This window comes from Suricata suricatta, chromosome 9 (assembly GCF_006229205.1).
Source record: "Suricata suricatta isolate VVHF042 chromosome 9, meerkat_22Aug2017_6uvM2_HiC, whole genome shotgun sequence".
Classification (NCBI taxonomy): domain Eukaryota; kingdom Metazoa; phylum Chordata; class Mammalia; order Carnivora; family Herpestidae; genus Suricata; species Suricata suricatta.
Window position 1 is genome coordinate 138,823,201 of NC_043708.1, and position 27,538 is coordinate 138,850,738.

At 55.1% G+C, this 27,538-nt stretch overlaps 1 protein-coding gene across 4 annotated transcripts in view; it reads right to left on the reverse strand.

The window, feature by feature from the left end:
• Positions 1 to 6,002: 6,002 nt before the first annotated feature.
• ZFAND6 (zinc finger AN1-type containing 6) overlaps positions 6,003 to 27,538 on the reverse strand; it is a 58,508-nt gene continuing 36,972 nt past the window's right edge. For 3 of the 4 annotated variants that reach the window (XM_029951611.1, XM_029951610.1, XM_029951608.1), the window contains exons 2-6: positions 19,411 to 19,580; positions 18,147 to 18,255; positions 17,320 to 17,417; positions 8,607 to 8,720; positions 6,003 to 6,914 (exon numbers count right to left, since the gene is read on the reverse strand). In XM_029951611.1, the coding sequence (XP_029807471.1) occupies positions 6,766 to 6,914; positions 8,607 to 8,720; positions 17,320 to 17,417; positions 18,147 to 18,255; positions 19,411 to 19,564 (624 nt within the window). In that variant the 5' untranslated portion in view covers positions 19,565 to 19,580 and the 3' untranslated portion in view covers positions 6,003 to 6,765. Of the gene's footprint in view, positions 6,915 to 8,606; positions 8,721 to 11,735; positions 12,426 to 17,319; positions 17,418 to 18,146; positions 18,256 to 19,410; positions 19,581 to 27,538 lie in introns of those variants that run through there. The other variant, XM_029951607.1, reaches the window with a different exon arrangement.

The following is a 27,538-nucleotide window of genomic DNA, read 5'->3' on the forward strand; positions in this document are numbered from 1 at the left end:
ACACAACTTGCTGAGATTTTGTCTGGGACTGGGTTGAGTTTATAGATCAACTGGGAAGAACTGACAATACTGAGGTGTCCTTCAGTGAACATGGAATAGTGTTCTGTTTATTTAGATCTTTAATTTCTTTCATTAACTTTGTGGTCTTCCCCACAGAGATCATGTACATACTTTATTAGATTTTTACAGAAGCAGTTCATGGTTTTGCCAGCACGAATGGAAAATGGTGTGTTAATTTCAAATTCAAATATTTTGTTGCTGGTATTCATCACCAATTGGCTTTTCTGTGTCATCTTTGTACCCTGCAATCTCGCTACAATTGCTTATTTGTTCCTCGGATTTTTTAAAGAACTGACAATTTTGATTTCTTTTTTAAAGCATTTATTTACTTTTAATGTTTTTTACATGATTTTATTTTTGAAAGAGAGAGCACAAGCAGGGGGGAGGGGCAGAGAGAGAGGGAGACACAGAATCTGAAGCAGCTCCAGGCTCTGAGCTGTCAGCACAGAGCCCGACACGGGGCTCGAACCCATGGACTGAGATCATGAACTCATTCAACTGACTGAGCCACCCAGGCGCCCCCAAAAATGTTTTTTGAGAGAGAAAGAGAGCGAGAGCGACAGAGCTCATGGGCAAGCAGGGGAGGGGCAGAGAGGGAGGGTGAGAAATCCCGAGCAGGCTCCACGCTGTCAGCTAAGAGCCCATCCTGGGGTTTGACCCCAGGAACCGTGAGATCCTGAGCCCAAGTCAGATGCTTACCCGACTGAGCCACCAGGCACCCGATTAAATTTCTTTTGATAAAGTCCTAATAGATGATCTCTTTCTCCTCGTGTTGTTGTAACTGTGCCTTCCAAGGAAGTGGTCCATTTCATCTAAGTTGTCAGTGTGAGCGAAGAGCTGTTCACAACGACGTCCCTTTACCCTCTCGATGCCCGTGGGGTCAGCGGCAGTGGCCTCGCGTGTCTCCCGGGGCCCCGCTTTAACGTCAGACGGCAGGGGCCTGGCGGGCACCTCCCTATGCACAGTTCACCAGGCGGCGCTGAGGTCTCTTGCTGGTTAGTCAATGCCTCCTCTCTGCATCCCTGACTTCCCTCCATCCCGACTCTGAATTACCCTTGTTCTGTCTGTCCAGAGGCAGAAAACAAGGCCAGGAGGCCAGTTTTGGAAAAGTTACAACAAACTACAGGAGTCCGTCCCGGAGTCCCCAGGAACACCCCTGCAGCTGACCGAGGTGACCTGGGAGAAAAGGGGCCATCTACCGATGATCACCGCAGTGTAGACCGCCTTCACTCTGAGAAAAACGTGTCTTCTGAGACTCGAGCTTAAAAACCAGGGGAAAGGACACTTTGCAAATTTGGGAACAGAAATCACAAACAAATAAGATGTGAAAACCAAATGAGATAATTTGTCATTTATGGTTTTAATATTAAGGTATGAAGTGACACTGGAAGCCTGTGGGAATGGCTTGTGACAAATTTGTAAAAATAAATAAATAAATAAAAGTCAATTAAAGGGGTGCCTGGGTGGCTGAGTCAAGTGTCCGACTTCTGCTCAGGTCATGATCTCAAGGTTGGTGAGTTCGAGCCCCGCGTCGGGCTCTGTGCTGACAGCTCGGAACCTAGAGCCTGCTTTGGATTCTGGGTTTCCTTCTCTCTCTGACCCTCCCCCGCTCACTCCCTCTCTCAAAAATAAACATTAAAAACTTTTTTTTTTAAAAAGCAAATTACAAATTCAATGCTGGGGCTGATTCAATGGTCATTCCATATGTAACCTTCAATTCCAAAATGTGCTCGTCAAAACAGCTTTAGAAAGAACACATCAACGCTTCGGATGTCAGGTGCATAACGCTGGGTTAGTCCTAACCTTTGGTTCAGGCACCCAGCACCGTTCACCCACGGTCTGCCTTGAGCCGCTTCTGACAGAAGCATCCCGTGTGGACTCCTGGCCCCGCCCCCGTGGCTCCGCCCCTCTCGGCCCTGTCCGTCACATCCAGAGTCACAACGACGTGCATTTTACTACACGTTTTCGAGGCGAGCGTGTTGTGGATTGTGAGACCTTCCTGCTCACGATGCCTTCTGCGTGATCACTCCTCAGCATCCCACTGCAGGCCTGTGTCACACTTCCTCCACGCGGTCTTCGGTGGGACTCTGGTCGCTCCTCGGTCTGTGCGTCCTGTACACGGGGCTAGAACCCTCGTGACTCCTGGCGCCCACGTGCAGGTTCTCCTTCAGGACCCGCTCGGGGCTCACATTTCTGGATTTCAGGATGTCACAGTCCGACTGTAAAAGGCAGCACCACGTCTTCTAGAGGACGGAACCACGAGCACCAGCCCGTAGCGGTCGTGCAGGGTCCCTCCAACCCTGGATGTGGCCAGACTATTAAATTTTTGCCAATTGGGTGAACGATGGCATCTCACGGTCACACTGATTTGCACTGTACCTTCTCCCAGTTTGTAACTCATCTTTTCACTTTGAAATTAGATTAAATTATCATTTATTAGAGCAGGGGTGCCTGGGGGGGGCCAACTTTGGCTCAGGTCGTGAGCTCGGGACTTGAGTCCAGTATTGGGCTCCGTGCTGACAGCTCAAGGCCTGGACCCTGCTTGGACCCTCTCCCTCTCTCTGGCCCTCCCCGCACATGCACGGTTTCTCTCAAAAATGAACATTAGAGAAATCATCTATCAGTGCACAAAATACTTCATTTTCCTGTTTAAAATGGAAATATAGTCGACACGGGCCGCCCTGTTGGTTTCTGGCGGGCCCACACCGTGCGCGGACACTTACCCGCAGCGGGGCTCACCCCTGCAGTCACCACCTGCCGCCACGCGGGTTCCAATACGGACCGTGTTCCCCGCGCAGTGGCGTGTCGGCCCGTGACTCTGACCAGAGGTCTGTGTGTCCTCCTGCTCCCTCCGTGTCCGCCCATCCCCCGCCCCGTCCCTCTGGGAGCTGCCCGTCTGCTCTCTACTCGTTTGTTTCTGTTTTTATTCCACGTGAATGAAACCAAACAGTATTTGTCTCTTTTTTTTAACGTTTATTCATTTGAAAGACAGAGTGCGAGCAGGGGAGGAGCAGAGAGAGGGAGACACAGAATCCGAAGCAGCTCCAGGCTCCGAGCTGTCGGCACAGAGCCCGACGCGGGGCTCGAACCCATGGACTGTGAGGTGGTCGGAGCGGGTCGGAGCCCGCTGAGCCCCCAGCTGCCCGTATGCCTTCCTTACTTCACTTAGCAAAGTAACTTCTAAGTCCATCCACGCCGCGAACGGCAAGAGCTCACTCCTCACGGCTGAATCCTGTCTGCTGTGCGCGTCCGCTCATCCGTCCGGGGCCCGCAGGGCGCTTCTGCATCTCGGCTCTCAGAATGAAGGCGCTGCAGTGCGCAAGGACGCTCATCTTCCCGACCTCGCTTGGTTTCCTGAAGTGAACGCTCCCGAGTGGAACTTCGCTGGACCATACGGGGTATTTTCACTTCCGCTGCTCCGCGCCGCGGCCGCCGGCCTGCACCCCCCCCAGTGCCCGGGGCTCTCTCTGCTCCGCCGCTGGCCGGCACCTGCTCTGGCGCGGCGGTAGCGGCAGCCGTCCTGACTGACGGAAGGTGGGTCCCGCTCTCGTTCTGGTCGGCATTTCCCTGATCACGTTGAGCATCTTCTCATGCGTCTGTTGGCGTCTGGATGTGTTCTTGGGAAAGAATGTCTGTTCACGCCTTCTGCCCATTTCTTCACTGGATTACTTGTTTTTCGGGTGTTCAGCTGTAGTTCTTTCCTATTTTGGCTATTAACCCCGTATCATATACATCATTTGCAAATCTCTTCTCCCACTCAGTAGGTTGCCTTTCCTTCTGACGATGGTCTCCGCCGTGTGAAAGCTTGTCAGTTCGACGGAGCCCAGCTGTTTATTCTGCTGTTCTTGCCGGCTTTCTCGTAGTTCGGAACCTGGCAATGCGGTGCCCACGCCTCTGCTCCTCTGGAGCCTGATTTGGTCATCTGGCCTCTCTCGTGGTTCCCGATTCCAAGATCATTTATTCTGATTCCGTGAACAATGTTCTTTGCACGCTGACAGGGCCTGCACCGTTTTGGGTATTATGGACATTCTAGTGATATCAATTCTTCAAATCCACGAGCATGGAAATCTGTCCATTTGTCTGTCCACCTTCAACTTCCTTCACCCATGTCTTCTGTGTACGGGTCTTTCTCCTCCTTGTTTAAATTTATTCCTGGGTGTAAAAGACCTCATTTTAATGTCAAATTTATCGGTAGCACTTTCAGTTCATGCTTTATGTCTTAAGTAGTACTCTGTGTTAAGGTCAAAGCAAGAGTTACCTTTACCTTTTTGTCCCCTGAGTTTTAAAATTTTGTGTTACATTTAAGACGTTAACTTCCTACGGCACGAGCTAGGAAATCACAGATTTCCCACAGAGACGCAGTCGTTCTAGCCCCAATGACCAAATCCTCTTTCCCCAACGTGACACCGAAGTGCCTTATTCTGAGCATTCTGCTTCCCCTGGGAAGCGCGCCCAGCCCTTGGCCCACACCCCGCTCCCTTAACGAACGCGGCCTCGCGTGAGCAGGCCCTAACGTCCGACAAGACAAGCGCCGGCTTCCTGCCCGTGACGCTGCAGCCCCTGGCGAGCCTTCAGCTTTCCCTCGTTCCATGAGGAAGCTTGGTGGGATTTTGACTGGAATTACTTTGAATCTATAGGTCTATTTGGGGACACATGACTTGGTATCATCTTCCTAGCCATTCACATGTCTCTCTGCCTATTTACTGAGGTCTGAGTTATTGTCTCTTAATAATACTTAAAGAAAAAAAGGAAGAAATTCTAAAGTGTATTTTGAGAGGGAGAGAGAGTGCGAGGGAGGGGCAGAGAAAGGAGAGAGAATCCCGAGCAGGCCCTGCACGCGGTGCCAAGCTCGACTCGGGGCTCGAACCCACAGACCATCAAATCATGACCTGAGCCAATATCAAGAGCCAGACATTTAAACCAACCGAGCCACCGGGGCACCCCCAGACCTTGTTCTCAAGGAGGCCTCCTCCTTCAGTGTGTACTGCTTCATCCTAGGTCCTCGGTGCTGACCTCCTTGTAGTTAGTACTGCTGTAAAGAAATGCACCTGGCCACACCTAGTACCTAACCACACCCTTTACTTCTAGTACCTTCTCTAGATTGCTTGAGATTTTCTGTAAGAACCAACAGGCCGCATGCAAATACCCGTTTCCTCCTCCCTCTTCCTCTGACTTCCCTGACTCTGCCGAGCACAGATCTGCAGCGCACAGCAGGTGAGTCTGTTCCTGACCTTAGAAAGGAAGGCGCTTCCTCTATTTGGAAGATGGCCACTTTTATTTTTTTGGTTTTACCCAGAAACCATCAGCCTAACGAAATTCCTTCCTGGTTCTAACTTGCCAAGAGTTTTCCTCACGAATGGGGGTTAAACTCTATTCCGGGCTGAACCTGAGTCTGCTGAGCTGGTCGGGGCAGTTTTCTCTCTCTAATCTGCTCATGTCATAAATTAACACATCACGTTTAAAAACATCACACTTACAGACCGTCATGCTGAGTCACCGTCACGTACTAAGAGGGAACAGCCAAGAAGTGGCAGGCAAACTGAAACCTAGAAACTCCTATTGGAAAACCCTGCTTTCCATCTGTTTTACGTAAGGATTCACGGGCAACGTCTGAAGACCATGAGGCTAACTGTCGGTCGAGTCCACAATCCTGCAGCTGTATTCGAATTTGACCAGAAAAAGCTCCTAACCAGATGCTAACTCAGCGGGACAGGCTGTAGAAAGGAGCTGGAAAATCTGATCTCCGAGCGACAGAAAGCAGTCCTCGGCACGAAAGCGGCGCTGAGGTCCTCAACACAAAGGGACGTGAGGTCGCCACTCACCATGGCGCGACCGGCCGCAAGCAGACGGGACAGCGGCAGCCGGCTGTGCGGCCAGTGAAGGAGAGATGGAAGGTCAAGGTGATCGCCAGCGGGAGTAACAGAAACGGCAGAACACGAACATGCGGTTTTCCTCTTTATTGAATCACAGACGGGTGGGGTCAACATAACACAGCACAGCGCCTGCAGATCCCTCTCCGCGCCGCGTGCACGCCCGGACCGGCGCCGCGCTCTGAAGGAAGCCTGCGGTCAGCAACAGGACCCGTAGGCTGTTGCTTCCCCGGCTCAACAAAATTCAGAAACACACAGACTGGGCATCTCACAGCACACACTCTCCTGGGACAAATGATTCAGACATAAATAGTGGGTGCAAAGAAACTACACGCTAACACATGTGTAACCTTTGTTAATGAAACAACAGAAGCAGCGTAATGATTAAGGTACATTCAGTTACTGGTAACTAGTCGCGCCCTGACGGGCGGTATCAAAACACAAATCGTGCTGCAGAGAAAAGCTCTATATACACACACAATGAGAAAAATAAACTGCAAGATCAACGCATGCATGTTTAATACTGGAAAATCACAGCCCTCCGAAAGTTCTCCGCGTTTGTTATAAAAGCCCTCGGCACTCAACTAAAATTACAATGATCTTAAAAGGATAATACTTGGAAAGTTTACTTAAGCCTTTTCAGCCACAGAAACTGCAATGGAAATAAAGGTTCAGAGTCATTTTCCAAACAAAACCAGCAATCTATTCTTCTGCTGACATGCATGATTAAAGGCCTACGCGGCACGCCGCGCTACGCTCCCCGGGACCAGGAAAAAAACCTCAAGTCAGTGTTTAGTTTGCAGATGGTCAAAGCAGTTTGTATTCCCGCAGGAGTTCAAATCTTCTGGATCTTTTCACCGACAACTACTGGGTTCTCTTTTCTGATTTTCTCCGCGGCGTCAGCTTTGTAATTGTACGAGCAATTGTGCACGTCTGAGTATCGGTGCACGCCACAGTAAACATGTCCACACCGGCATTCAAACCCTGCAAACGGATGAGGACACACACGTGAGCGGGGGCGGGGCGGCTCCAGGCGCCCTGGCCCCGCTGACGGCGGCGGTTCCGGTCTCCTTCCCACCCTGCGGCCGCCCTCACCCCTGCCCAGAGCTCGGCCTCCAGCTGGGCCGTGGCCACGATGGCGTCTATCAAAGTCGGGATGGCTGCATCGCATGTGAAACGTCTCTCAAATCCGAATTCTAAATGTGCAGGTGAGCGCACTGTCAGCGGCAGCCTTACAACTTAACGGAGAGGGTGCAGGGAACCTTGAGGGAGGCCGGGCCCCACACTGGCTCCCCCGGATGGACCCCCGGGGGTGGGGGGCTCCTGCGGCTGAGCGGAGCGAGAGCAGGGTACGTGGGCAGGGCCGCCGCGCTGGAGCCCCTCTGAGCCTCCGTCTCTGCGTAAGTTACTGCAGGGGCTGGATGGGGAGTGGTGGGAACTGAGCACATAGTAAACGTGCCAATAACGCTACTTAATTTCAGGGAAATGCCCATGGAGTTGAAGCCAGCCAAGAGACACAGGGCACGGAGGGTCTTTATGTAAAACCGGTCTCGCTTCTCCAATCAGCTTTATGAATCGATGGAGCTGCTGGAAATGGAGCGCAGGAACCACCGTTTTAAACACTGACATCCGATGTAAGTTTCCTCTCCCACATTTCTTCCTTTCTCTTTGCTTCAGAAACCTGTTCTGTCTCTTCAGGAGAACGGACGGAAAATGAAGCCAACCGTAACACCAGACTGACAGACTGGACCAGACGAGAATTACGGAGTCTCAGCCTTCCACTCACAAAGCCTGAGAGCTTCTGAGGCTCAGAAAGACTCTCTTTGACTCTGTGTCTGTTTTGAAACGTCTTACCTGGCCACGCTGGTAGGCTTTAAAAAACACATTTGCCAAAGGATGGGCCAGTCTAAGTGTCTCTGATCGCAGACTCATCGCCTCGCACTTGATCTCCAAACTAGCCTTCCTGAGACGGCCTGACAACGTGAGCCCTCTCCTGAGCTGTGCGCGGCACGTCCCACACTGCGGAGCGCGGAGCACGACCCCGGACAGCCAGCGGGCGGTGGCGGCCGTTCACCGGGAACCACAGGGCACACGGTCAGCCCGTCCGTGTTTCTGTCTGACCACGTGTCCGACGCCCCCGTTCGCACGCTCCGGGCTGCAGCCACAGGGCCCCGTTCTTCCCCCCTCCGGCCTTCTGGTCGAGCTATGCTTTCTGCCTGAAACGCCCCTCTTCCAGCAGCTCTGAGCTGCGGCCCGGTTCTCACGTGCTGCCGCCATGGAACTTTCCGGGATGGGCTCTTACCCCCCGCTTCTGTACGGACGGGCTGTGGCCCCCGCCTCCCCGGCCTTACTGCGGACCGCCCAGGGGGTGCGGCACCACGCTTGCTGCCTCCCCAGCATCGGGGCCGGGCGGGCGCTCGGGTCCCCCCCTCCGCCGGGCGCCCGGGCCCGGCCTGTCTGACCCTCGCGGGCTCCGCTGGGATGGATCAGTGGAAGAACACCCATTCATGTCACTCTCGGGTGTATAATTTAAGCTACTTTATTTTAGCAAGCTCGGAAGTGAGCCTAAGCCAGGATGAGCTCCTGCGGGAATGTAAGTGCGCGCCCGGAGCCCAGAGTGCGGCACGCGGCCCCGCGCACCGGCCTGAGGCTCACACACGGCCCTCCGGCCCTTACCAGTAAGTCCTACTTTCTTCCTGCACATGAAACAGCGGTTCTTTCTCTGTTTTGGTTTTTCAAGAGACTCGCTCTGCTCTTCAGATGGCTGCTGTGCCGTATCTGATACTGAAGCTGACAAAACAGCAAAGGGGTGAAATTTAGTTATTCAGGAAGATTCTGATGCTGGCTGGTGGCTGTCCCCCCTCTCCGCCCCCCCCCCCCCCCCCCGGTCTGTTACTGTGAGGGTCACCAAGGACTCTGAGCCTGGAAAGAGGCTTACGCGTTACAAAGTCAGTTAGATGACACGACCCCTATCCCTCGAAGGTATGTGTGTACATGACACACAAGTGCACACGCACACACGCAGGAAATCCGGAAGAACATGTATAGGCACAGACTCAAGGCCTAGCACTGGATTCCTTTTAATCCTGTATTTGAAATAAAAGGTACGCGTGCGCACACACACACGCACACACACACGCACAGACACGCGCACACGCACACACACACGCACACACTCTCTCTCATACTACAGGAGTAATTTAAGTACGTGAGGAAATGGCCACATGCTAACTGCTAGGGTCAGAACCACATAGATTCCTCAGAACAAGGGCAAACAAGGCTGAAAGCAAGACCAGGTAGAGCACTGTTTAAAACTCTCAGAATGTTCCAGAAAACCTTTAAAACACTAGGAAGGTAAATGTATTAGAGGCTATAATTGGGGCGGGGGGGACAAACTGATGCATTCAAGCAGCGAAGCCAAGGCCAGCCGCACCAGGATTCCAGCCCTGTACCTGAGCCCTGACCCCACGGAGCCTCCTGGACGCGTCACCAGTCGGGGGCCGTCACGTGACCTGGCGTGCCCACAGGCCCCTCCTCGTCCTCGTCACCCCTGGCCTCCCTCCTCCGTCCTCCAAAGAGGCCGTCCCCAGTCTCCACGAGGCTCGCTGATGCCTGGGACCTCCTTACTCGTCCCACCAAATCCTGGGCCCACCACGTGCGTGCTTCTCCGGGCCACACTTGACGCACGGCACCAAGCCAAGCCCGGTGACGGGACTCCCCCCAGGAGAAAGCCCAGAGGCCCAGCAGGACCCCCCCCCCCCCGCCATGCCGCAGCCGAGCGCCCGTTCCGCTGGGCAGACACAGTCTTCTGGTCTCTGCTCCGCGGCCTCCTCTCCGTGTGGGACGCCTGCCCGCGCCCCTCCGGTCCCACTCTTCTCATCTGTCTCGCTCCCCCGCAGACCCAACAGCCTGGATCAGGAGCCTCACTATGCGCCCCAGCGGTGCTGCCCACATGGTCGGCAGTGAGCGCCTCCAGGGTGAGGGCACATCCTCCCCACTCCCGCTCCCGGTGCCGAGGCTCGCGCCCGACTGCATGGCCAGCGCTGCACGGAAACCCGCAGGGCGGTCCTGACCTACCCACCCTGCGTATGTTGCCTGTATCACATCCCATTTTAACAAAATATAACAAAGACAAAACAGTACAAACCAATGAGCGCACCAACAAACAACTCTGTGATTTTTGGAGCCAGATAGGAGACAGCTCTACAAATAGGAATTTTACTCTGAAACACATAACACCTTTTACTATCAATCAGCAAACAGCCTCGGCACGTGAGTTCCAGGAGGGCAGGGGTGAACTGTCTCGTCTACATGTTTTATCCACGCCCCTGGGATGGTATCGGGTTATGTCCCGCTATGTGTAAAGGGCTCAAAAATAGTCTAACTTGCAATCCGAAAACAATGTGTTTCCCCTCTGAAGTCTGTAAGCTATCGTATCTAACCGGCTCTCCCGAGAATCTGGGATGTTCAAGTAAACACGCACATAATGCTTTCACGGCAGTAACAGCGCCGCCCCAAGAATGCGTTTCTAACAGGACGGGTGCACTTTCCGAGGCACAGACTCCGGCGTGCGGGAACGGAGACGTGAAGACGCCTTCGCCTGCTACACACACCAATGCTGCTGCGCGGAAGCACCTCAACGAAGACACTTCAGGGTCGACCCTCAGGGCCCGTCTGCAGCGAGCGCCCAGCCTGTACGGCGCGGGTCCACGAGAAACCCAAGGGCCTGGGAGCTGGGGCAGGCGTCCGGCGCCGATCACAGTGCACTGTGTCCCCGGGAGACCAAGGTGACCTGAGCTTCCCTCACACCAGGGGCTGGTAGCCCGAGTTTCAACATTCCCCAATCAGTTCACGGGCAGGAGGATACAGCATTTGGTGTAAGTCCACGATTCCCCCAAATTACCTATTTCCTTACTTTCTATGTGAGACTTCAGAAAAAGCACGCCTTATCAAACTCTTACGTAAAAGGAAACAATTCAGTATTTTAAAAGGGCCATAATCATACTAAACAGGAAGTTTCCCCAGAACTAGCAGTTTTTCGGGGTCTGAAATGAGGCCTGAAAACAGGAGGGCGCCCGCTGGCTCAGGGCCGGTATCAGGCGGCCGCCTGCGCCGCATCTGCACGTCCGAAGGTCGACTCGGGCGGCCCGTGCGTCACAGGAAGGCTGTGAAGCCAACTGGAGTTTTAGTGGGAATCCCAACGAGACAAAGTCGACGGGCCGGTTATTCTGAGAAACTTCAAAGCCGCAGGGCAGGGGCGCCGGGGGCTCAGTCGGTTAAGCGTCCAACTCCTGGTTTCGGCTCAGGCCATCATCTCGCAGTCTGGGGGAATGAGCCCAGCTTCAGGCTCTGTCCTGACGGTAAGGGCCCTGTTTGGGATCCTCTCTCTCTGCCTCTCTGTCCCTCCCCCCAACTCATGCCTGCGTTCTTATGCTCAAAATAAATACACTTAAAAAATATTAAAATTAGGGGCACCCGTGTGGCTCAGTTAGTTGAGCAGCTGACTTCAGTTCAGGTCATGATCCCACGGTTCATGAGTTCAAGCTGTGCATGGGGCTCTGTGCTGACAGCTCAGAGCCTGGAGCCCGCTTCCGATTCTGTGTCCCTCTCTGCCCCTCCCCTGCTCACGCTCTGTCTCTCTCTCAAAAATAAACATTAAAAAAAAGTTTTTTAATATTAAAATTAAAAAAAAAAGCACAAGGCAGGTACAATTAGTTCAGCCCCCGACATGGATGACCACGTGGTCAAGAGGATCAAAGCCCTCCGCTCTGGGTCCTGTTAGAAAAAAGGACACAAGCAGAAAAATCAGTGTATCACACTATTCAGTGTTACCTGTGTTTGGGAGCATTTTCATCCACACGACGAAGGAGACAACCACACACAGGAAACATTAACAGGCACCCCGAGAGGACCTGGCGCGGACACCGCACCCCTGTAACACACGCGCCGGCCTTCCTGACGCGGGAGGACGCGCGTCCCCTCCCCCCGCCCGGGGCGGACGCGTCCTGCGCACACGGTCCCGACGCCCCCTGCATAACACTCGCTCCTTCTCTGTGCTTCGTCTCCTGCAAAGTGAGGGGCTGGACCGAATCATCTTTCAGTTACTCCCAGCTCAAAAATTCTTTACGCACTGAGAACACCGTAAATATTCAAGAGACAAGTGAGCCTGTATATTAGCAGGGCCCAAAAAAATATACACCGAGCCGAAGACCGAATTTTATATTTTCCAGCCATTGCGTTGAGAAGGTTAGGAAGGGTAAGTTAACACATGTTATCATGTAACAATGTAGCTGGCAGGGGAGTATTAACGAGCTAGTGCTCATATTTTCAGTAGTCTTCACAGCCCAGCGTCCGCAGCAGGGGACCGCGTGCGGGACTCTGTGGCTTCCGCCCAGCCGCACGTCAGGCTCTGGGCAGGACGCCGGCTCCTGTTAGCAGGTGTCCAGGGGCAAAGAAGCGGCACATCCATCTTCTTGAAAGACAACTTTGTGCCATCTTAAAAAAAAAAAAAAACAAACCAGGAACCGACCTTCACGAGGCTGTGTCCCCTCCCCACCGACCAGAAGCCGGCGTCGCAGGGACCTTCCGTGCCGTGGCTCAGACAGGGTCCGGGCGTCCAGCAGTGCGGCCCCTCGGCTCAGGCCCAAGCGCTTCCCCTCCCACGGCTGCTCCTTCCGCAGAAAGCCCTCCTCGCCGCCCCCACCTGCCCTCCGAATGAACCCTCCAACCTGCGGCCTGCGTACCCGGTTTGCTTCTTCGGCTCGGCCCGCCTGCAGAGCGCACCCGTGTGGGGACCCCTGCCCGGTCAGCAGCCCTCCAGGGCACACAGAGCCCGCCTCTCTGTCCGCTGGCCTGCGGGCGGCCGTCGGGTCGGTCAGCGGGGACATCCTTACACAAGTCTGCGTGTGTGGCCGCGGACTCAGTCTCCTGGGATCTAGGAAAGGAGCTTCTGGGCCACACAGCGAACGCTCTAACTTTCTGAACTCAATCTCTGGCTGCCAAGCTCTTTCCTGAAGTGGCTACATCCTTTTATGTCCCCCCAAACCCGTGTACACCTGTTCGAGTTCCCCCATATCCTTAACACGTGGGCCACTGGTACATCGTCTTCGGAAAATGTGTCTCTTCAAACCCTTTCCTTTGCCCTTCAGAACAGGGTCTTCCTGTTGTTGAACCATGACGCTTCTTCCCCATTTTCTGGATGGCCTTTCCTCGCTCCTGACGGCACCCCTGAGCCGCACGGGCTCCGACGCTGCTCGAGTTGGACTATCTGCCGTCCTCCGGTCGCCAGCGCTCTAGGAGTCCCGTCCAAGGAGGCACTGCCTCATCCAAGGCCATGAAGCGTTACGTCTGTTCTGCAGCTTCAGCTCCTACCGTTTCGGGCTTTGATGCGTTCTGAGGCAAACGTCTGTGAAAGGCGTGAGGAGGGGCCCCATTCACCCTTTTGCCTGTCCCAGCAAATCTGCTGAGGCCCAGGCTCCCCTCCGGGACGTCTCAGCCCCCCTGTTGAGAATCAACTGTGAAGTCTATTTCCAGAGGCCCAGTTTTACTCTGGGCCCGATGGCCGTGTGCCCCCGCCTGTGCCCGCAGTCCTGGCGGCTGCAGCCAGCGGCATGCTTTGACCCCTGTCCCCCTCTTCCCAGGACGGCCTGCTACTCTCACCCACCCTCTCGAGCAGAAGGAATCTCTGAGTCTGAGCCCACACAGCTTTCTCACGTCCGTCCACCAGGACAGTCCCGAGCTGCTGAGCGGGGCTGTCAGGAGCGCGGTGGGCGCCCCGTCCCGGGCCCGGCCCGCAGCTCGGCACCCTCCACCCCACAGCGAGCAGCCGGGGAGCCTCACAGTCCCCTTCCCTACATGTGCGTGACTCCCGCACCCCGCGCCGCCCAGAGAAGACCTGCAGTCACCCCGTTATTCCGCGGACCTGGGGTCCCTGAGCGCTGGGCCTGGCCACTCCTCCTCCTCCCTGAAAAGTAACGCGAACATGGCCCAGACGCGGGGTGTCGTGTGCACGTGCTGCAGGAGAACCTCGGATCCCAAAGCCACTTCTTGTTACGGGGATCGGGTGTCTGAGGGGCTCGGGAGCTGCGGGGAGCGCTGGGCAGAGGCGCCCGGACACCCGCACACACGGCTGGAAAGCTGCCCTTTGTGACTGAAAATCTGAGCTTTCTAAGGTAGACTATGTGAGTGAGGTATTTCCAATTGTTAGATCAAAAATAATTAAGTGAGAAACAGGCTGTAATAGGCTAAATTCTTATTTAAAAAGAAGAAAAATGGGGCGCCTGGGAGGCTCAGTCGGTTAAGCGTCTGGCTTCAGCTCGGGTCATGATCTCACGTTTGTGGGTTCAAGCCCCGCCTCGGGCTCTGTGCGGACAGCTAGCTCAGAGCCTGGAGCCTGCTTCAGATTCTGTGTCTCCCTCTCTCTCTGACCCTCCTCTATTCCCACTGTCTCTCTCTGTCCCTCAAAAATAAATTAAAAACATAAAAAAAATAAAAAGGAGAAAAATTCTTCAGAATCACGAGGACAACACGAAAGCAGCACCACCCACCTGGCGACAAGGAACCCTAACTGCCAGCCGGCCTACAGGGGACAGCACTGTTTCGAGGACGCTAATCTGAAAACTCCAATCAGGAAGGTCAGGAGGGGCGCCCGGGGGCTCAGTCGGTCCAGCGTCCGACTTGGGCTCAGGCCGGGATCTCGCGGTTTGTGGGTTCGAGCCCCGCATCGGGCTTGGTGCGGAGGCTCAGAGCCTGGAGTCTGCCTGGGATTCCGTGTCTCCCTCTCTCTCTGCCCCTCCCCTGCCTCCATGCAGGCACACGTGCTCTCTCAAAAACAAATACACAAGGAACAAAACCCCAAGGCGTCAGGGAATGCTGGCTTCGGTACACAGCTGCTCCTCGTGCGCCCTCTTCCACGTGGCTTTCCTCCCCGTCTTAACACGTGTCCCTGAGGGCACAGAGGGAGCCAAGGGCAGAAGCCGGATTCCTGGCAGGTCACTGAAGCGCAGGAGCCCGCCCTGGGGACGAGCGCTGCCCATGGTGACGGGAACCCACGCCCGCCTCCTGATCTAGGAAGCGCCCCGGCCGGGTCGCCGCTCTGGCCTGGAGTCGGGGCCTGGCTTCCAGCTCAACGACCACAGGACTGGAGTCCAAGACTTCGTGTCAATCTTCGTCCGTCCACTAAACAGATGGACACAAGCGTCGTCCGCGTTTCCTCCTTCCCCCGGGGAAAGCCCAAGGACGTCTGTGAGGCGTGCGCGTGTACACAGCCAGACACGCGCGTGCGCGCACACACGCGCACACGCCCTCGCCCCTGCCGTCCGTCTGCCTCGTACCACTCGGCTTGTGCGGAACACCCACGTTGGTGCCGTAGATACCCAAGGGAGTTTTCAGTTTTACGAAATGGCAATTGCTTCTTTAAACCATTTTGGCTTATGAAAGGTTTCAGAGAAATGCTCTGCTTTTGGAGAGCGGGGAAAACCTGTATTTGGGTATGTGTTTATATTAAAAGAAGACAATCTTCATTCAATAGCATAGGCAAGACATTTCTAAAAAAGAAGGCTGTTAAGAGATTTTACACACTGAAAATGAATCCTCTTAAATGAAACTTACACCTGATTCTTCAAAGATCCTGCAGTGCTAAGGTAATGACTGCTAAGTTTTAAAAAGATACTTAGGGGGCACCTGGGTGGCTCAGTCGGTTAAGCCTCCGGCTTCGGCTCAGGTCAGATCTCACGTTCGTGGGTTCGAGCCCCGCGTCGGGCTCTGTGCTGACAGCTGGCTCAGAGCCTGGAGCCTGCTTCCAGTTCTGTGTCTCTTTCTCTCTCTGACCCTCCCCATCTCATGCTCTGTCTCTCTCTGTATCAAAAATAAATAAAATTTAAAAAAAAAAAAGTTTTTTAAAAAGATACTTAGAAGCTAATACTGGCTCAACCTTAAAGATCACTGAGACCATTAGTGAAGAAAGGAGCCTACACGTTTTCAAGAAGCCTGACGACCCCCCCAACACGGGTTCAAGGCCACCGCTGGTGCGCGTGCGGTCCAGGCCAGGCCGCGGCAGAGCCCGGGCCGTTCTCCACCCCCCACTCGCGGTGTGAGTCACCAGCCCGTCCCTGCCCCGGGCAGAGGCTGCACAGTGGCTGCTGTGCAGCACCCATTCTGTTCACGTTCTAAAAGCCGTTCCAGTGCAGGAGAGCACAGGCGAGTCGGCGGCCGGAGCTCATTTTTCCTCCCTTAGCTCTCAGCAACTCTTGCCTTCTTGACGCTCTCCTGGTCGGTTCCTGTGGGTGAGATTCCCCAGCGCCCAGATCACCTCGCCTTCTGCTGAGTCGTTGTCCGACGTGCCCTCCTGATCTTAGCTTCGCATTTCTCAACGTGTGCCAAGGACTTCCGAATCTCAGACGTGACACTGACCACACGTGTATATACCGATTCTCTATCTACAACCCCTGAGCAGGCTCTCTAACTCCGCACGGCGCACCTGCCTGCCACGGTGCCCCTCCCAGCAGCCGCAGAGCCGAAGTGTCACCACGCTGCCCCTAAGGTCCTGTGGCCCCTGCATAACTCAGTCTGGGGGGGGTCTTCTGTTTCTGCTTTTAACACATCCTTAAATCGGTCCTTCCTTAAATTTTTCTATTTAACTAAAAAATATAAACTCTTTACTTAGAAAGCTTAGGTTGGCCAAACAGAACATTTTCTTGCTGTAGTAGATAACAGGAGCGCCGTGGTCACTGTCAGGAGAGCCTGCCTCTCTGAACCATGCTGGAGGCAGGTGACGCACTGCTCGCCCCGGGCTTACCTTTCCAGAACGCCCTCCTTCAGCAAGCCACCGTGCCCACGCGCTGGGGGCACAGAACCCAGCCAGCATGGGCTGCCCCCCGCCTCCTAGGAGTCCCCTCTGAGTGCGGCCTCCCAGACCATCCCGAACCACACCAGGGGATATTCAGAGCGCGGGCAAGGACACGAGGCACGGAGCAAGACGCCGTGGCGGTCACTGAGGGGAGAGGGCCCACCGCCAGTCAAGTTCAACAGTCTCCCTGACAGCCCGCCTCACACACCAGAGTCTCTTCGGGAGCCAGCAGCCCAGGTGCCCGGAGGGGAGCTGGAATCTGGGTTCCACTGGGACAGGTGACAGGGAGGACAGCAGAGTACAATCCCGGATCCCTCCCTCGGCCGGGGCTCTCACACGAACACACGCACACGCTGCCTGCCGCGTCTACACTGACAACATCACGACAGCCAGGTGGGAAATGGCGCCCGACAGTTCAAATACTTGACATGAAGTACTCTGCTCACACAGAAAACACAATTCACGAGCCGCCTGCGGCGGGGCCAGGGCCGGCCGGGGCGCTCCGCCGTCGGGGGAGGACGGGCCGCCAGCCCGAGTGCAAACCTGGCAGGTCTTCTGTGTCCGGCGCTCCTTCCACAGATGTGCCGTCCGCTTGGGAAGATGCTACGGACTCTGATAAAAGTGACTGATTTGATACAGGGCTAGAAAAGCAAACATATTCACATTAAAACTGATTTCCACGCACACACAGCCCCTAGAAGGATGTGATGAGCACGCGTTCAACACAGCTGAGCGGAGGAGCGCAGCCAGAAGGAACAGGGACGCCCTTCTCTGCAACTCATGCATGAAGCACAGACAGCCGTGACGCTGGACACCAGCGCGGCCCCACAGCTCACGGCTTCAGACGCCAGAGCGGCAGCGAGCGCCCTCCGCGCACAACGGCGCCCGTGAAAACCAGCGTGAGCACGCCCGGCCGGGGGGCACGCCTGGCGCGCCGGGGCACCGGACCGGGCGACTCGGGTCGTGGGGCGGAGAGAGGAGGAGACCCGGCCCCGCTCCCAGCAGCAGAGTGAGAACGAAGCAAGGGGCTCTGTGTTCTCAGAGGGAGAAGGCAGAGCCGCCGCCCTGCGCACAGTAGGGCCGCGGGCGGCAGAACGGGGCGCCTGCGTCCACGCGGACTTGGGGCAGGACAGGCGACGAGCAGAAGCGGGGGAAGAGCTGTCTGAAAAAGAAATAGGAGCCGAAAAGCCACATTCCCCACCGCTTCCCAGCGTCCGCACGACAAGAAGCCTGTCCTCACCCCAGTCCTCCGGCCAGCTGGCCCCGAGGAGGCCGGGCGTCCCCTCCCTCGTGGGGCTGCGCAGAGGACGCGGCCCGCTTACCCCAGGCCCCCCCCCCGCCCCGCACCAGCACGCGAGACAGCGCCTTACCTTGGCTGCGCCGACGCGGGCGCGGGGTCTAGAGGTGACTGCGCGTCGGGGGCACTGCCGTCTGCGCGCTGGACCGGGAAAGACTCAGACAGACTAGTGACAGAAGCCGCTGCAACAGAACCACACGGGGCATCAGGGGCTCTGCGCCCAGGCGCTCCGGCACCCGCCCGGGGACAGCCGCCGCCCACTCTCCACGCGACGGAGGACGGAACCTTGTTTTACTGAGTGCAGCACATGCTCACTTTCTGTTAAAAAGTTTTCAGCAGTAGGCCCTTGTAAAAAAAGTTGATTTAAGCCAGGAAAGAAACCACATACAAACTGCATATACTACTAAACCAAACCCCCATTTCTCAGGGCCTCGTTCGGCTCAGACCCTTTAATTCACACACTCTTCCAAGCACGACTGCACACACGGAGGGACTGAAAATAGAAGCTGCAGCAGTTAAAGCAAAGAGACGGTCAGCACTGGAATGTGTGCTCGGCACGCCAGGCTACACTCTCCCTCTGTAGAGCAGAGATGTAGTGACGGTCTCCCGTTAACGACAGTTTCTGAGGCACCCGGGGGCTCAGCCAGCCGACCTTCTGACTCTCCATCTTGCTCGGCTCAGGTCACGATCTCAAGGTCCGTGAGTTCGAGCCCCGAGTCGGGCTGTGCGCTGACGGCCCAGAGCCCCCTTGGGATTCTCCCTCTCCCTCGCTCCCTCTCTCTCGCTCAAACAAGAACAAACAAAAAGAAACCCCAACAATTCGTATTCATTGGATCTTAGCCTCGAGAAAATCTACAGAAACCGCTCACACGCTCTTACACGGGAAGCAACCGTGAGGCGGACCCATGCAGGACGGTCACCGCGGTGACCACGGGCACGGACGCGCCCAACCCCCCGAAGAGTCTGCGGGCAGAGGGGGCCGCGCAGAACCACAGCGGCCCCCCCCCCCCCCGACGTGAGCTCTGCAGTCGGTTCCGGCCGCAGCTCTCGAACCCAGCTCTCCTTCCACGTCTTGGCCTCAACAGTCATCTCAGACACAACAGCCCGGGTCCTCACGGCCCTCACCCCCTCACGGCTCGCTTCCCGGGGCACGCACACGAGCCCGGAGCACGCCTGTACTCTAGGAACAGAGCCCTGGGGCACGGCCGGTGCGGCCGAAGGGGCTGACACGGTACTGGCGATGGGCGAGGGCACCACCGGCCACGACAGCACCGCACGAGGGGCCTTCCGGGTGCGGCCCAGGCTCGACCGCCGCCGCGAGGGAACAGCATGCTTACCGGGCGGGCTGATTCTGCCGTTACTGCTGTTCTGTCTCTGGAGGTGTTCTCTATAGCACACGGAGCACATGCCGTTGGTGCGGGGGTTCCCGTAAAACCCGCAGCCGGTGGAGCAGAGCATAGGCGCCTGGCTGTGGTTAGTTTCCTGAGCCATGTTCCTCTGTGCACACCTGAAACGCACACAGAGTTAGGAAAGAGTCCAGACGCGGCCGTGGACCATCCAGGTCTGCTTCACCTGATTTAAAAGCCCCACATTTACTCCCCCCGACATCTTTTGGTACACGTGTCTCAAGACCTAGGGCTAAGGTAGAGAGAAAAAGACAGACAGACCGGAACCATACAAACTGAACTTTTATCTCCAACCCTGTCTACACAGGGAGGTCGTGCTGGCTCAGAAAGAGCACAGGACTCCAGGGAACGGTGTCTGTTCTGAGGACTCCGCGTCGTTGGAACATTAATGAAAACCTCTAACAGCAGCGCGGTCCGACTCCTAATAAAAGCATATGTACACACGTCGGCCCTACGCCATACTATTAACTTCTAAGCATTTACACTCTAGCTCAAAGCTCACGGTTTAACTCGTGTAGTTTGTTCTGTTTAAAAAGCACTTCAGAGAACGCCAGGCCGGTGACGGTAGGAAGAAACGGGCAGAGCCGTCGGTGAGGCGAGGAGGCAGAGCGCGCGGCAGGGCACCGGCGGGGCCGCTCTCCCGCAGGGCCTTCCCCAGAGCCACGGGGCAGCGCCGGGACAAGACTGGAGAGGGGCTTCCCAGCACAGGTATGATGCTGATACATTTAGAATAAATGCCCAACATTAGAATGAATTTTTTCCCAAAGTTACGTGTCACGAAGACACCTTAAGAGTGCTCTCCGACGGAGGAGGATGGCGGGAACAAAGGAAAAGGCACCACACGAAGCGTGCAGACGACTGGTCGCCGACGAGGACACACCTGCTAATCAAGGACAGGAAGGGACGCATCCAAGGACAGCAAAGCTAACGGTGTTTTCTGCTTTGTACGTGGTTTTTAACTTTTAAGATCCTCTTCAATGCAGGCGCGACCTGCCTTACTGGGACAAAACATACATATGTTTCACATTAAAAACTGCCGGACAGAGGGCCTGGGTGGGACGCACAAGGAGGGCGGTCCTCAGGGACAGCAGATGCGAGGGCCCGGGCGCCCTCCGCCCCAGAGCAGGCGATTCTCGGGCACGAATGGCATGACAGCAGGTAACAGGCTATTCAGAAAGAAAACCTCCAAAACTCTCCCAAACGACACGAAGGTCACTCCAAAAGGGGCGCAGTTAGAGCCGAGTCTGCACAAAGACCCTAAGGGGTGACAACCACCAGAGGAGGACAAGGCTCCCCCCGAGTGGACACGAGGCCATAAACAATGAAGGAACTCATTCACTGTTTACCGTTAACAGATTTTTTCCTTCACCTCAACTACTTGAAAAGACAGCTGGGGGGTAGGGAGGTGGGGGTGCGGGGCGGGCGTATCGGATGCAAGCCTCAGAACCCCGAGCAACAACGCACTGGACGGGATCACAGAACAGCGCCGCCGTCGGGCTCTGCCCTGACAGCACAGAGCCTGCGTGGGATTCTCTCCGCCGCCCCCTCCTGCTCCCAATCTGTCGCTCGCAAATAAGTAAGTTAAAAAAAAAAAAGGCTTTTGTGGGGGAGGAGGCAAGAAGAGACTGAGCAACGCTGCTGCCCCTACCACACTTCTGTGCTGCCTCCTGAGGGCGCTAAGATGGGATTTAGAAGGAGGGACTGAAAAGGACCCCCCAGTGGCTTCGGCTTCTGGCCGCAACCACAAGCACCCAGAAGAAAGAGAACTTTTATTTCTTCAAAACCTTAATCGCCACAGATCAGAAGATGAGCGTCAAGTTCTTATTCACAAGAACTGCTTCTGAACAATAAATCTCCAGACCATGAGACAGCAGCAATGTCCCCGAACCGCCCCCCACAGCGGCCAATTAACAACGGTTTTCCCAGGCTGAGCTTTAAAAAAATGAACCTATGATCTTGGCAGACAAAAAGCACAAATGATTTAACAGGCTATTAAAAAAAAAAAAAAAAACTCAACCTTATTTATTCATCTTTAGGCCACAGAATGTACCCTTCCGCGAAGATTCACAAAAAGAACCAGCACCACAGGGATCTCCGTTTACCCCAATGTGACAGACGGGAGACAGCGTGGACACTGAGGTCCTGCCTGCCCACGGCCACACCTCCTTGCAGGGGAGGCCCGGGGGCCCGCTTCTCGGGCTTACAGAGGAGAGGGAGGGAACGAGAAAGCATAACAATTCCTGAACTGCCGTTCGGAGGGTTACAAAGCCAGAAGCCCAAGGAGGTAAGGAATGTCTCCGACAGAAACGGAAAAGCTGATCAGCATGGTATAATGAAAACCCACTCTCTCCCCTCAGATGGCAGCTTACTGAGGGCCAAGAGTGGTTCCTACTGTTTCATTTCTCTCCTTTAATCCTCTCCAGAGCCTGTGCTGTTGGTGCCCCCATTTTACTGATACTCAGAGTATCTGATACTCAGAGAGACTTAATGACTTGCCCAAGGCCACGTACCTAGGAAGCTGGGTCAGTGTCTTTATCTCCTAGAAACAAAGAGAATGACTTTCAAACCTTAACCCTGTGAGCATTCGTGAATTTTTATTCTTTTCATTGAAAGGTAGTTTAAATTTTTATTCATTATTCAATCTTAAGATATTATGCAGCTTTAATCAGCTCAACCAAGCTCTTGAGAAAAATCTGTTTTTTCCTTTCAGTTTTTTTACCTAAGAAATTCTCATTGGCATAAAAAATTCAAGATCATATATTTTAAGACTGCAAAGGAAAGTCATGGCCAATTATTAAGTTCTGACAAAAGGCCTGCAGTGAACGGGTATAACACGGTCTCCACCACAACTGCAAATGCGTGTCAATTACACGTCGCTCCCGGCTCGCGCCCCGGGTGGGAGTCCGGTCCTGGCAATTTTCGTTCTGCAGGGACCCGTGCGGTCCTCTTCCATTCTAAGTTCTGATTCTCGTCACTTCACAGCTGGCCTGTTTTACCAGTGGTTTCTTTCAGTTTTACTGCCCCTCTTCCCAAGGCCTTTATTCCATTCTCCTGCAACTCCCTGTTCCCACCACACGCCTTCCAAGTGGCTGCGGGGCACACTCAGTGTGACAGGCCCCCCGCAGCCCGGTGTCCTCCAGGTCTGACCTCAGCAGGTGCGCACAGCCCCCGAGCAGGTTCAGGACGCGAAAGCGCAGGCAGAGAGGAGGCGCCTGCGGTGCCCGCCATGGAACTTGCACCCTTGCTCTGACCCCGCTCCTCCGGACGCTGAGCGTGCTCCGTGGGCAGGAAGCGTGTCCGGCCCCGTCGCTCTGGCCACACTGCTCCTGTCCTGGTGAACGCCGCCTGCTTCCGTCTCTGCCTCCAGCAGCCTTTACGGGCCTCAGGAACCGGCTCTGAGGCTACTGCTTCTGGGTCGGCCTCTGCCCACCTCAACCCCCCTCTGCTCCTCCTGCTCCAGCAGCGCCCACCCTCCGGGAGCACCTGTGCCCTACAGCCCACAAGTCACCTCCCCGCTAAACTGCGAGTTCTTCTTTATGCCCAGTACGTCTCCTTTATGCCTCATACGAATCCCACAAAGTATTTTCTTGCATCAAGATCCTTCGTGCCTGTTAGAAGTAGCCACATCAGACAAAAAATGATTATCTTCCAGTGAAAGGGGGAGAAAACAGGGATGAAAAATGTTTCACACTGGAGTCCTCCTAATTTCTATACTGAAATAGTCATTCAGCGAGAATGACCAATAGGAGTCCCAGCCAGTTATACGATTCACTTACATTTCTTCATCTCGTTGTTTTCTCCCGCCTCCTGAAAGACACAGGTTGGAAACGTGATTTATGAGGAGTTTGTTCAGAGACGCTGGGAACTGGCAAATGCATTGACTCTGACCCTCGGCCACGTTTGGTTTGCTGGCACACGTGAACTTTCTTGCAATTAAACTAAACATCAGTATTAACAAACAAGGGGTGTGGGGCGTCCGGCCAGCTCAGTGAGTAGAACATGCAACTCAATCTCAAGGTCGTGAGTTCAAGCCCCACACTGGGTGTGGAGACTACTTAAAATAAAAAATTGGGGGTTTCACATAAAAATTCCAGACTCCCAACTTCTCTCAAAAAATAGCAAGGTCTGACAACAGTGGACTCATGTCCCCAAATCAGAGCCCACTGGCCAGGGGCCCTCCCAGAGCCCATGTTCTCAGTGCGAGGCGACCTTCCACTAGTTACCGGACAGGCCTCAGAGGAGCCTGAGAGTGGTTAACTCCTATGACCTTTGCAGTTGGGATCGGAACTATAAACTTCAGGAAAAAACTAATGCACACTGCGTGGGGCTGCGTGACGCGCACTGAACCCTGGACCGGCACTGTAAGCACACAGCACCGTGACAAGGTTCCCCCACCCTCTGCCTTCGGGGTCCCTGGAACACCACTCAGAACTGGCTAATTATCTTTGCAATTATATCAAATGGAGATCCCAGAAAAGAGCAAAGTAGATTTATGCTACATTATACATTTTTCGGTTTTGTTTTAGTAACAATTAACCAACAGAGAAGACGTATCTGGCGTGGGTGCTGGAGCTTAGTTCTTCCTGAGGCGGAGGGTGCTCTCCCAGAGTTATGAGCACACGGACCACCAGCTCTCATGTGGGCAATGCACCTGTGCTCTGGGCGGGGTCAGGAACCTTTGCAGAGACGACAAAAAACCCCTGGGAAGGTTCATAGAGCAGAGAGATCAGAAAGCATGACTTGAGGGGCACCTGGGGGGCTCAGGTCATGATCTCACAGTTTGTGGGTTCGAGCCCCACGTCGGGCTCCATGCTGACAGCTCAGAGCCTGGAGCCTGCTTCTGATTCGGTGTCTCCGCTCTCTCTGCCCCTCCCCAGCTCGTGCTCAGTCTCTCTCTGTCTAATAATAAATAAATGTAAAAAAAAAAAAAAAAAAGCATGACTTGATACAGATTACCTGGGACACACACGACTCGCTCAGACACAGCACGGGGCCTTGGGACTGGGGACGCCCGGGAGCGGTCTGTCTGTACAGCAGCCCCCGCTCCCCACGTCCTGCTGTCTTTCCTGCCGCTGCTCGGGCTGAAAGATGAAAAGGCGCGGCTCCGGGGCGCCTGGGGGCTCAGTCGGTTGAGCGTCCGACTTCGGCTCAGGTCATGATCTCACGGTTCGTGGGTTCAAGCTTCGGATCCGTGTCTCCCTCTCTCTCTGTCCCTTCCCTGCTCGCACTGTCTCTGTCTCTGTCGCGGGTCCGGCATGAGGGTAGCACCACAGCCAGCAGTGACCGCGTCATTCCCAATGTCCGAGGTCACACAGGGAGAAGGGACCCCAGAGCTCAGTCTGCGGAGCGCGAACCTCCGTCCCCAGGCACTGCCGTGCTGATGCCTCCGCCGACAGCGGGGCCACAGGCCAGCGAGGCCGCCGTGCGCCTGCACCGTGACCAGCACCCCCACCTCGGATGGCTCGGCTTTGTCGTGCTGCCCAACGTTTAAATCAGGGCTGTCAGACTTCCCTCCTGTCAGTGACCAGACAGGCTCCACGGGCCATACTGTCTCCGTCACAACCACTCGCCTGTGCTGCACTCCCCGGAAGAGGTCAAGGACAGTACATAAGCCAACGAGTTCGGCTGCATTTCAGAGAAACTGAACTTCTGGCCATCAAGATTTGATTGTCCTAGAATTTTCACATCCCAGAGTGTTACTCTCCTGATCTCCCCCTCCAGCCCCTCACGGGCTGAACAAAATCAGGTGACAAGCCACCTGTCACCTTCTGGATTCAACGAGCCCAGGCCTCTGGTGCGGTCCTCACTTCAGAGGCTGCAGGGGCCACGCGGACGTGCTCAGGGGACCGGGGTGCTCTCTGACCCACACTGGAGTAAACGGTGTTACGTGCTCTTGCCAAAGCTCGTCTCTTTTATGTTAATTTTTTTATACTTTGTTGTCAAATTGGCTTCCATACAACACCCAGTGCTCTTCCCCACAAGTGCCCTCCTCCATGCCCACACCCCTTTCCCCTTCCCCTTCCCGCTTCAGCTCTCAGGTTGCTTTCAGTACTTAAGAGTCGACAAGGGGCTGCTGCTTCTAGTCCTTCCTCCATCTGGGCGGTGAACGTATGCCACAGACGCCGTGAAAACGAACGGGCGCACACAACTTTCCGGGTGGATGGCATGAAACGGGCACCTGTTTCCTCCAGCTTGGCAGGAGACCTGACTGGCTATTAAAACGGAAAACCGACATGCTCTTCGACGCAGGAACCGCCGCAGCAGGATACAATCCCTACTCGTGCGTGCAGATGAGCGTCCTCAATGTCGCGGCCGTCACCACAGCCCCGGGGGGGGCGAGAACCAGAGCTGCAGAAGCAAACGGCTCCTATTTTATTCACACACAGAAGGAAGGAAAAGGAGCCGTGCTTATGAACAGGCTCGTACGTGGAGACACGGAACAGGGCTGCGAAGGGTCCAGGCTCCGGCCAGGGCGGACCCCCGGGGAGGGGCAGGGCGCACTCCCTCCGCTCCCGTTTCTTCTGAACAGTCCTGGTCTCGCTTTCTCGTTAACACAGACGGCACTTCGTGCAGTTCAGGGACAAGCAGCGACACAAAACCAAAAATAAAACACGATTTCCCGGAGGTACTTTCCACGCGGCCACACCTCCGTGGGGGCTGCGTACTCGACCCAAAACTCCCTTCTTCCACCTGCTGCACACCCCTATGTTTTGCACGTTTTGCCTCCCTTTATCCTCATAGACTCCTATCGGATTACTGCCCTCTGGGTCCCAGGACGCTGACGCCTCTCTCGGGAGCGGCGGCACCGCCGGGCACACACACGTGTCACCGTGCTCAGCGCGCGCTGCTATCATCAGCCAGTCTGTGCTTCACACTGTTGTGCAAAGGCAGAGTCACAGCCCCACAGCGACGCACGGGGGCCCACAGTGAGGCGCACGCAGCCACAGTGACGCACACGGGGTCCCAGAGTGATGCACGTGCAGCCCAGCAGACAGAAGGCAGGCAGGGCTGTGGATGAATGGCCGCCTGGCTGGCTGACACGGAAGAACTAAAGAAAGAATTCAGTACTTCTCAGAAGTCCAATGCTCTTCTAACTCTTTTATGATAAACTATTTCAGAAATAAATGTGTCGTTCTTAAGCACCAGTGTACCCAAAATAAACCTTTATTACTGAAATTAAAGACGGTCTAATCCTGGGGGGACAATGAATTGGGCATAGCTGTGTTCTAATAAAGCTTTTATTTACAACAAGCGGTGGCCAAGGTGGGCTGGTGTGGCCAGTGGTCCGCAGTGTGAAATCCCAGTTCTGGGTCCCATGCCGGGCACAGGCGACAGTACTGAGGTAGAGGCTGGGTGAGCAAATGAATCATTTCCAAACTGTTTTAGCTGGAATACAGCAAAAGTAGTCAAGAGACTCAGTTTCACTTTCTCTTGTCCTCGCTCTCCGACATAGGCGCCTTGTGTGACACACTTCTGGTGCCTCCTGAGCCCCGGCGACTGTACTAGAGAAGCCAGGACACAGCCCCCCGCTCAAGGGCCGACAGGGACAGGAACACTCACCTGTGGCCCCCGCACCCGCGCAGACAGCCCGTCTAACCCAGAGCTTCGGGAGGCCTTCCTGGCCACTGAACATACGGTTCGGGAACTCGACTTCCAGGGGGGCGTTAAAAAAAAACAGATGCCCAAGATAACCGCACAGGTGACTTCTCTCTCAGTGACAACGTGACACCCTGGGGAGAAGGGTAACTCACAGGTGCTCTCGTGGAAGGAGGCACAACCGTGAGCCCTGCAGAACCGCACGGACACGGGGCGCAGTGAAGGGATAACGGACTTGATCTTCACCTTCAACTTAGATAAAGGGTCAGCCTCTGGTTCCTCGTATTAACACTCAGCGATAACCTGTCTTTTCTGATCCGTGAGACCTGGGGGATCACCATGGCTGCCGACACTTCCTGGCCCACGAAGACACAGAAATCTCCGCCCCAGTGGCCTTTTCAGGTCAAACACCCGCAGTTCTCATGGGAGGGAGCGCTGTGGAGACGCAGCAGAGGCGGCAGCC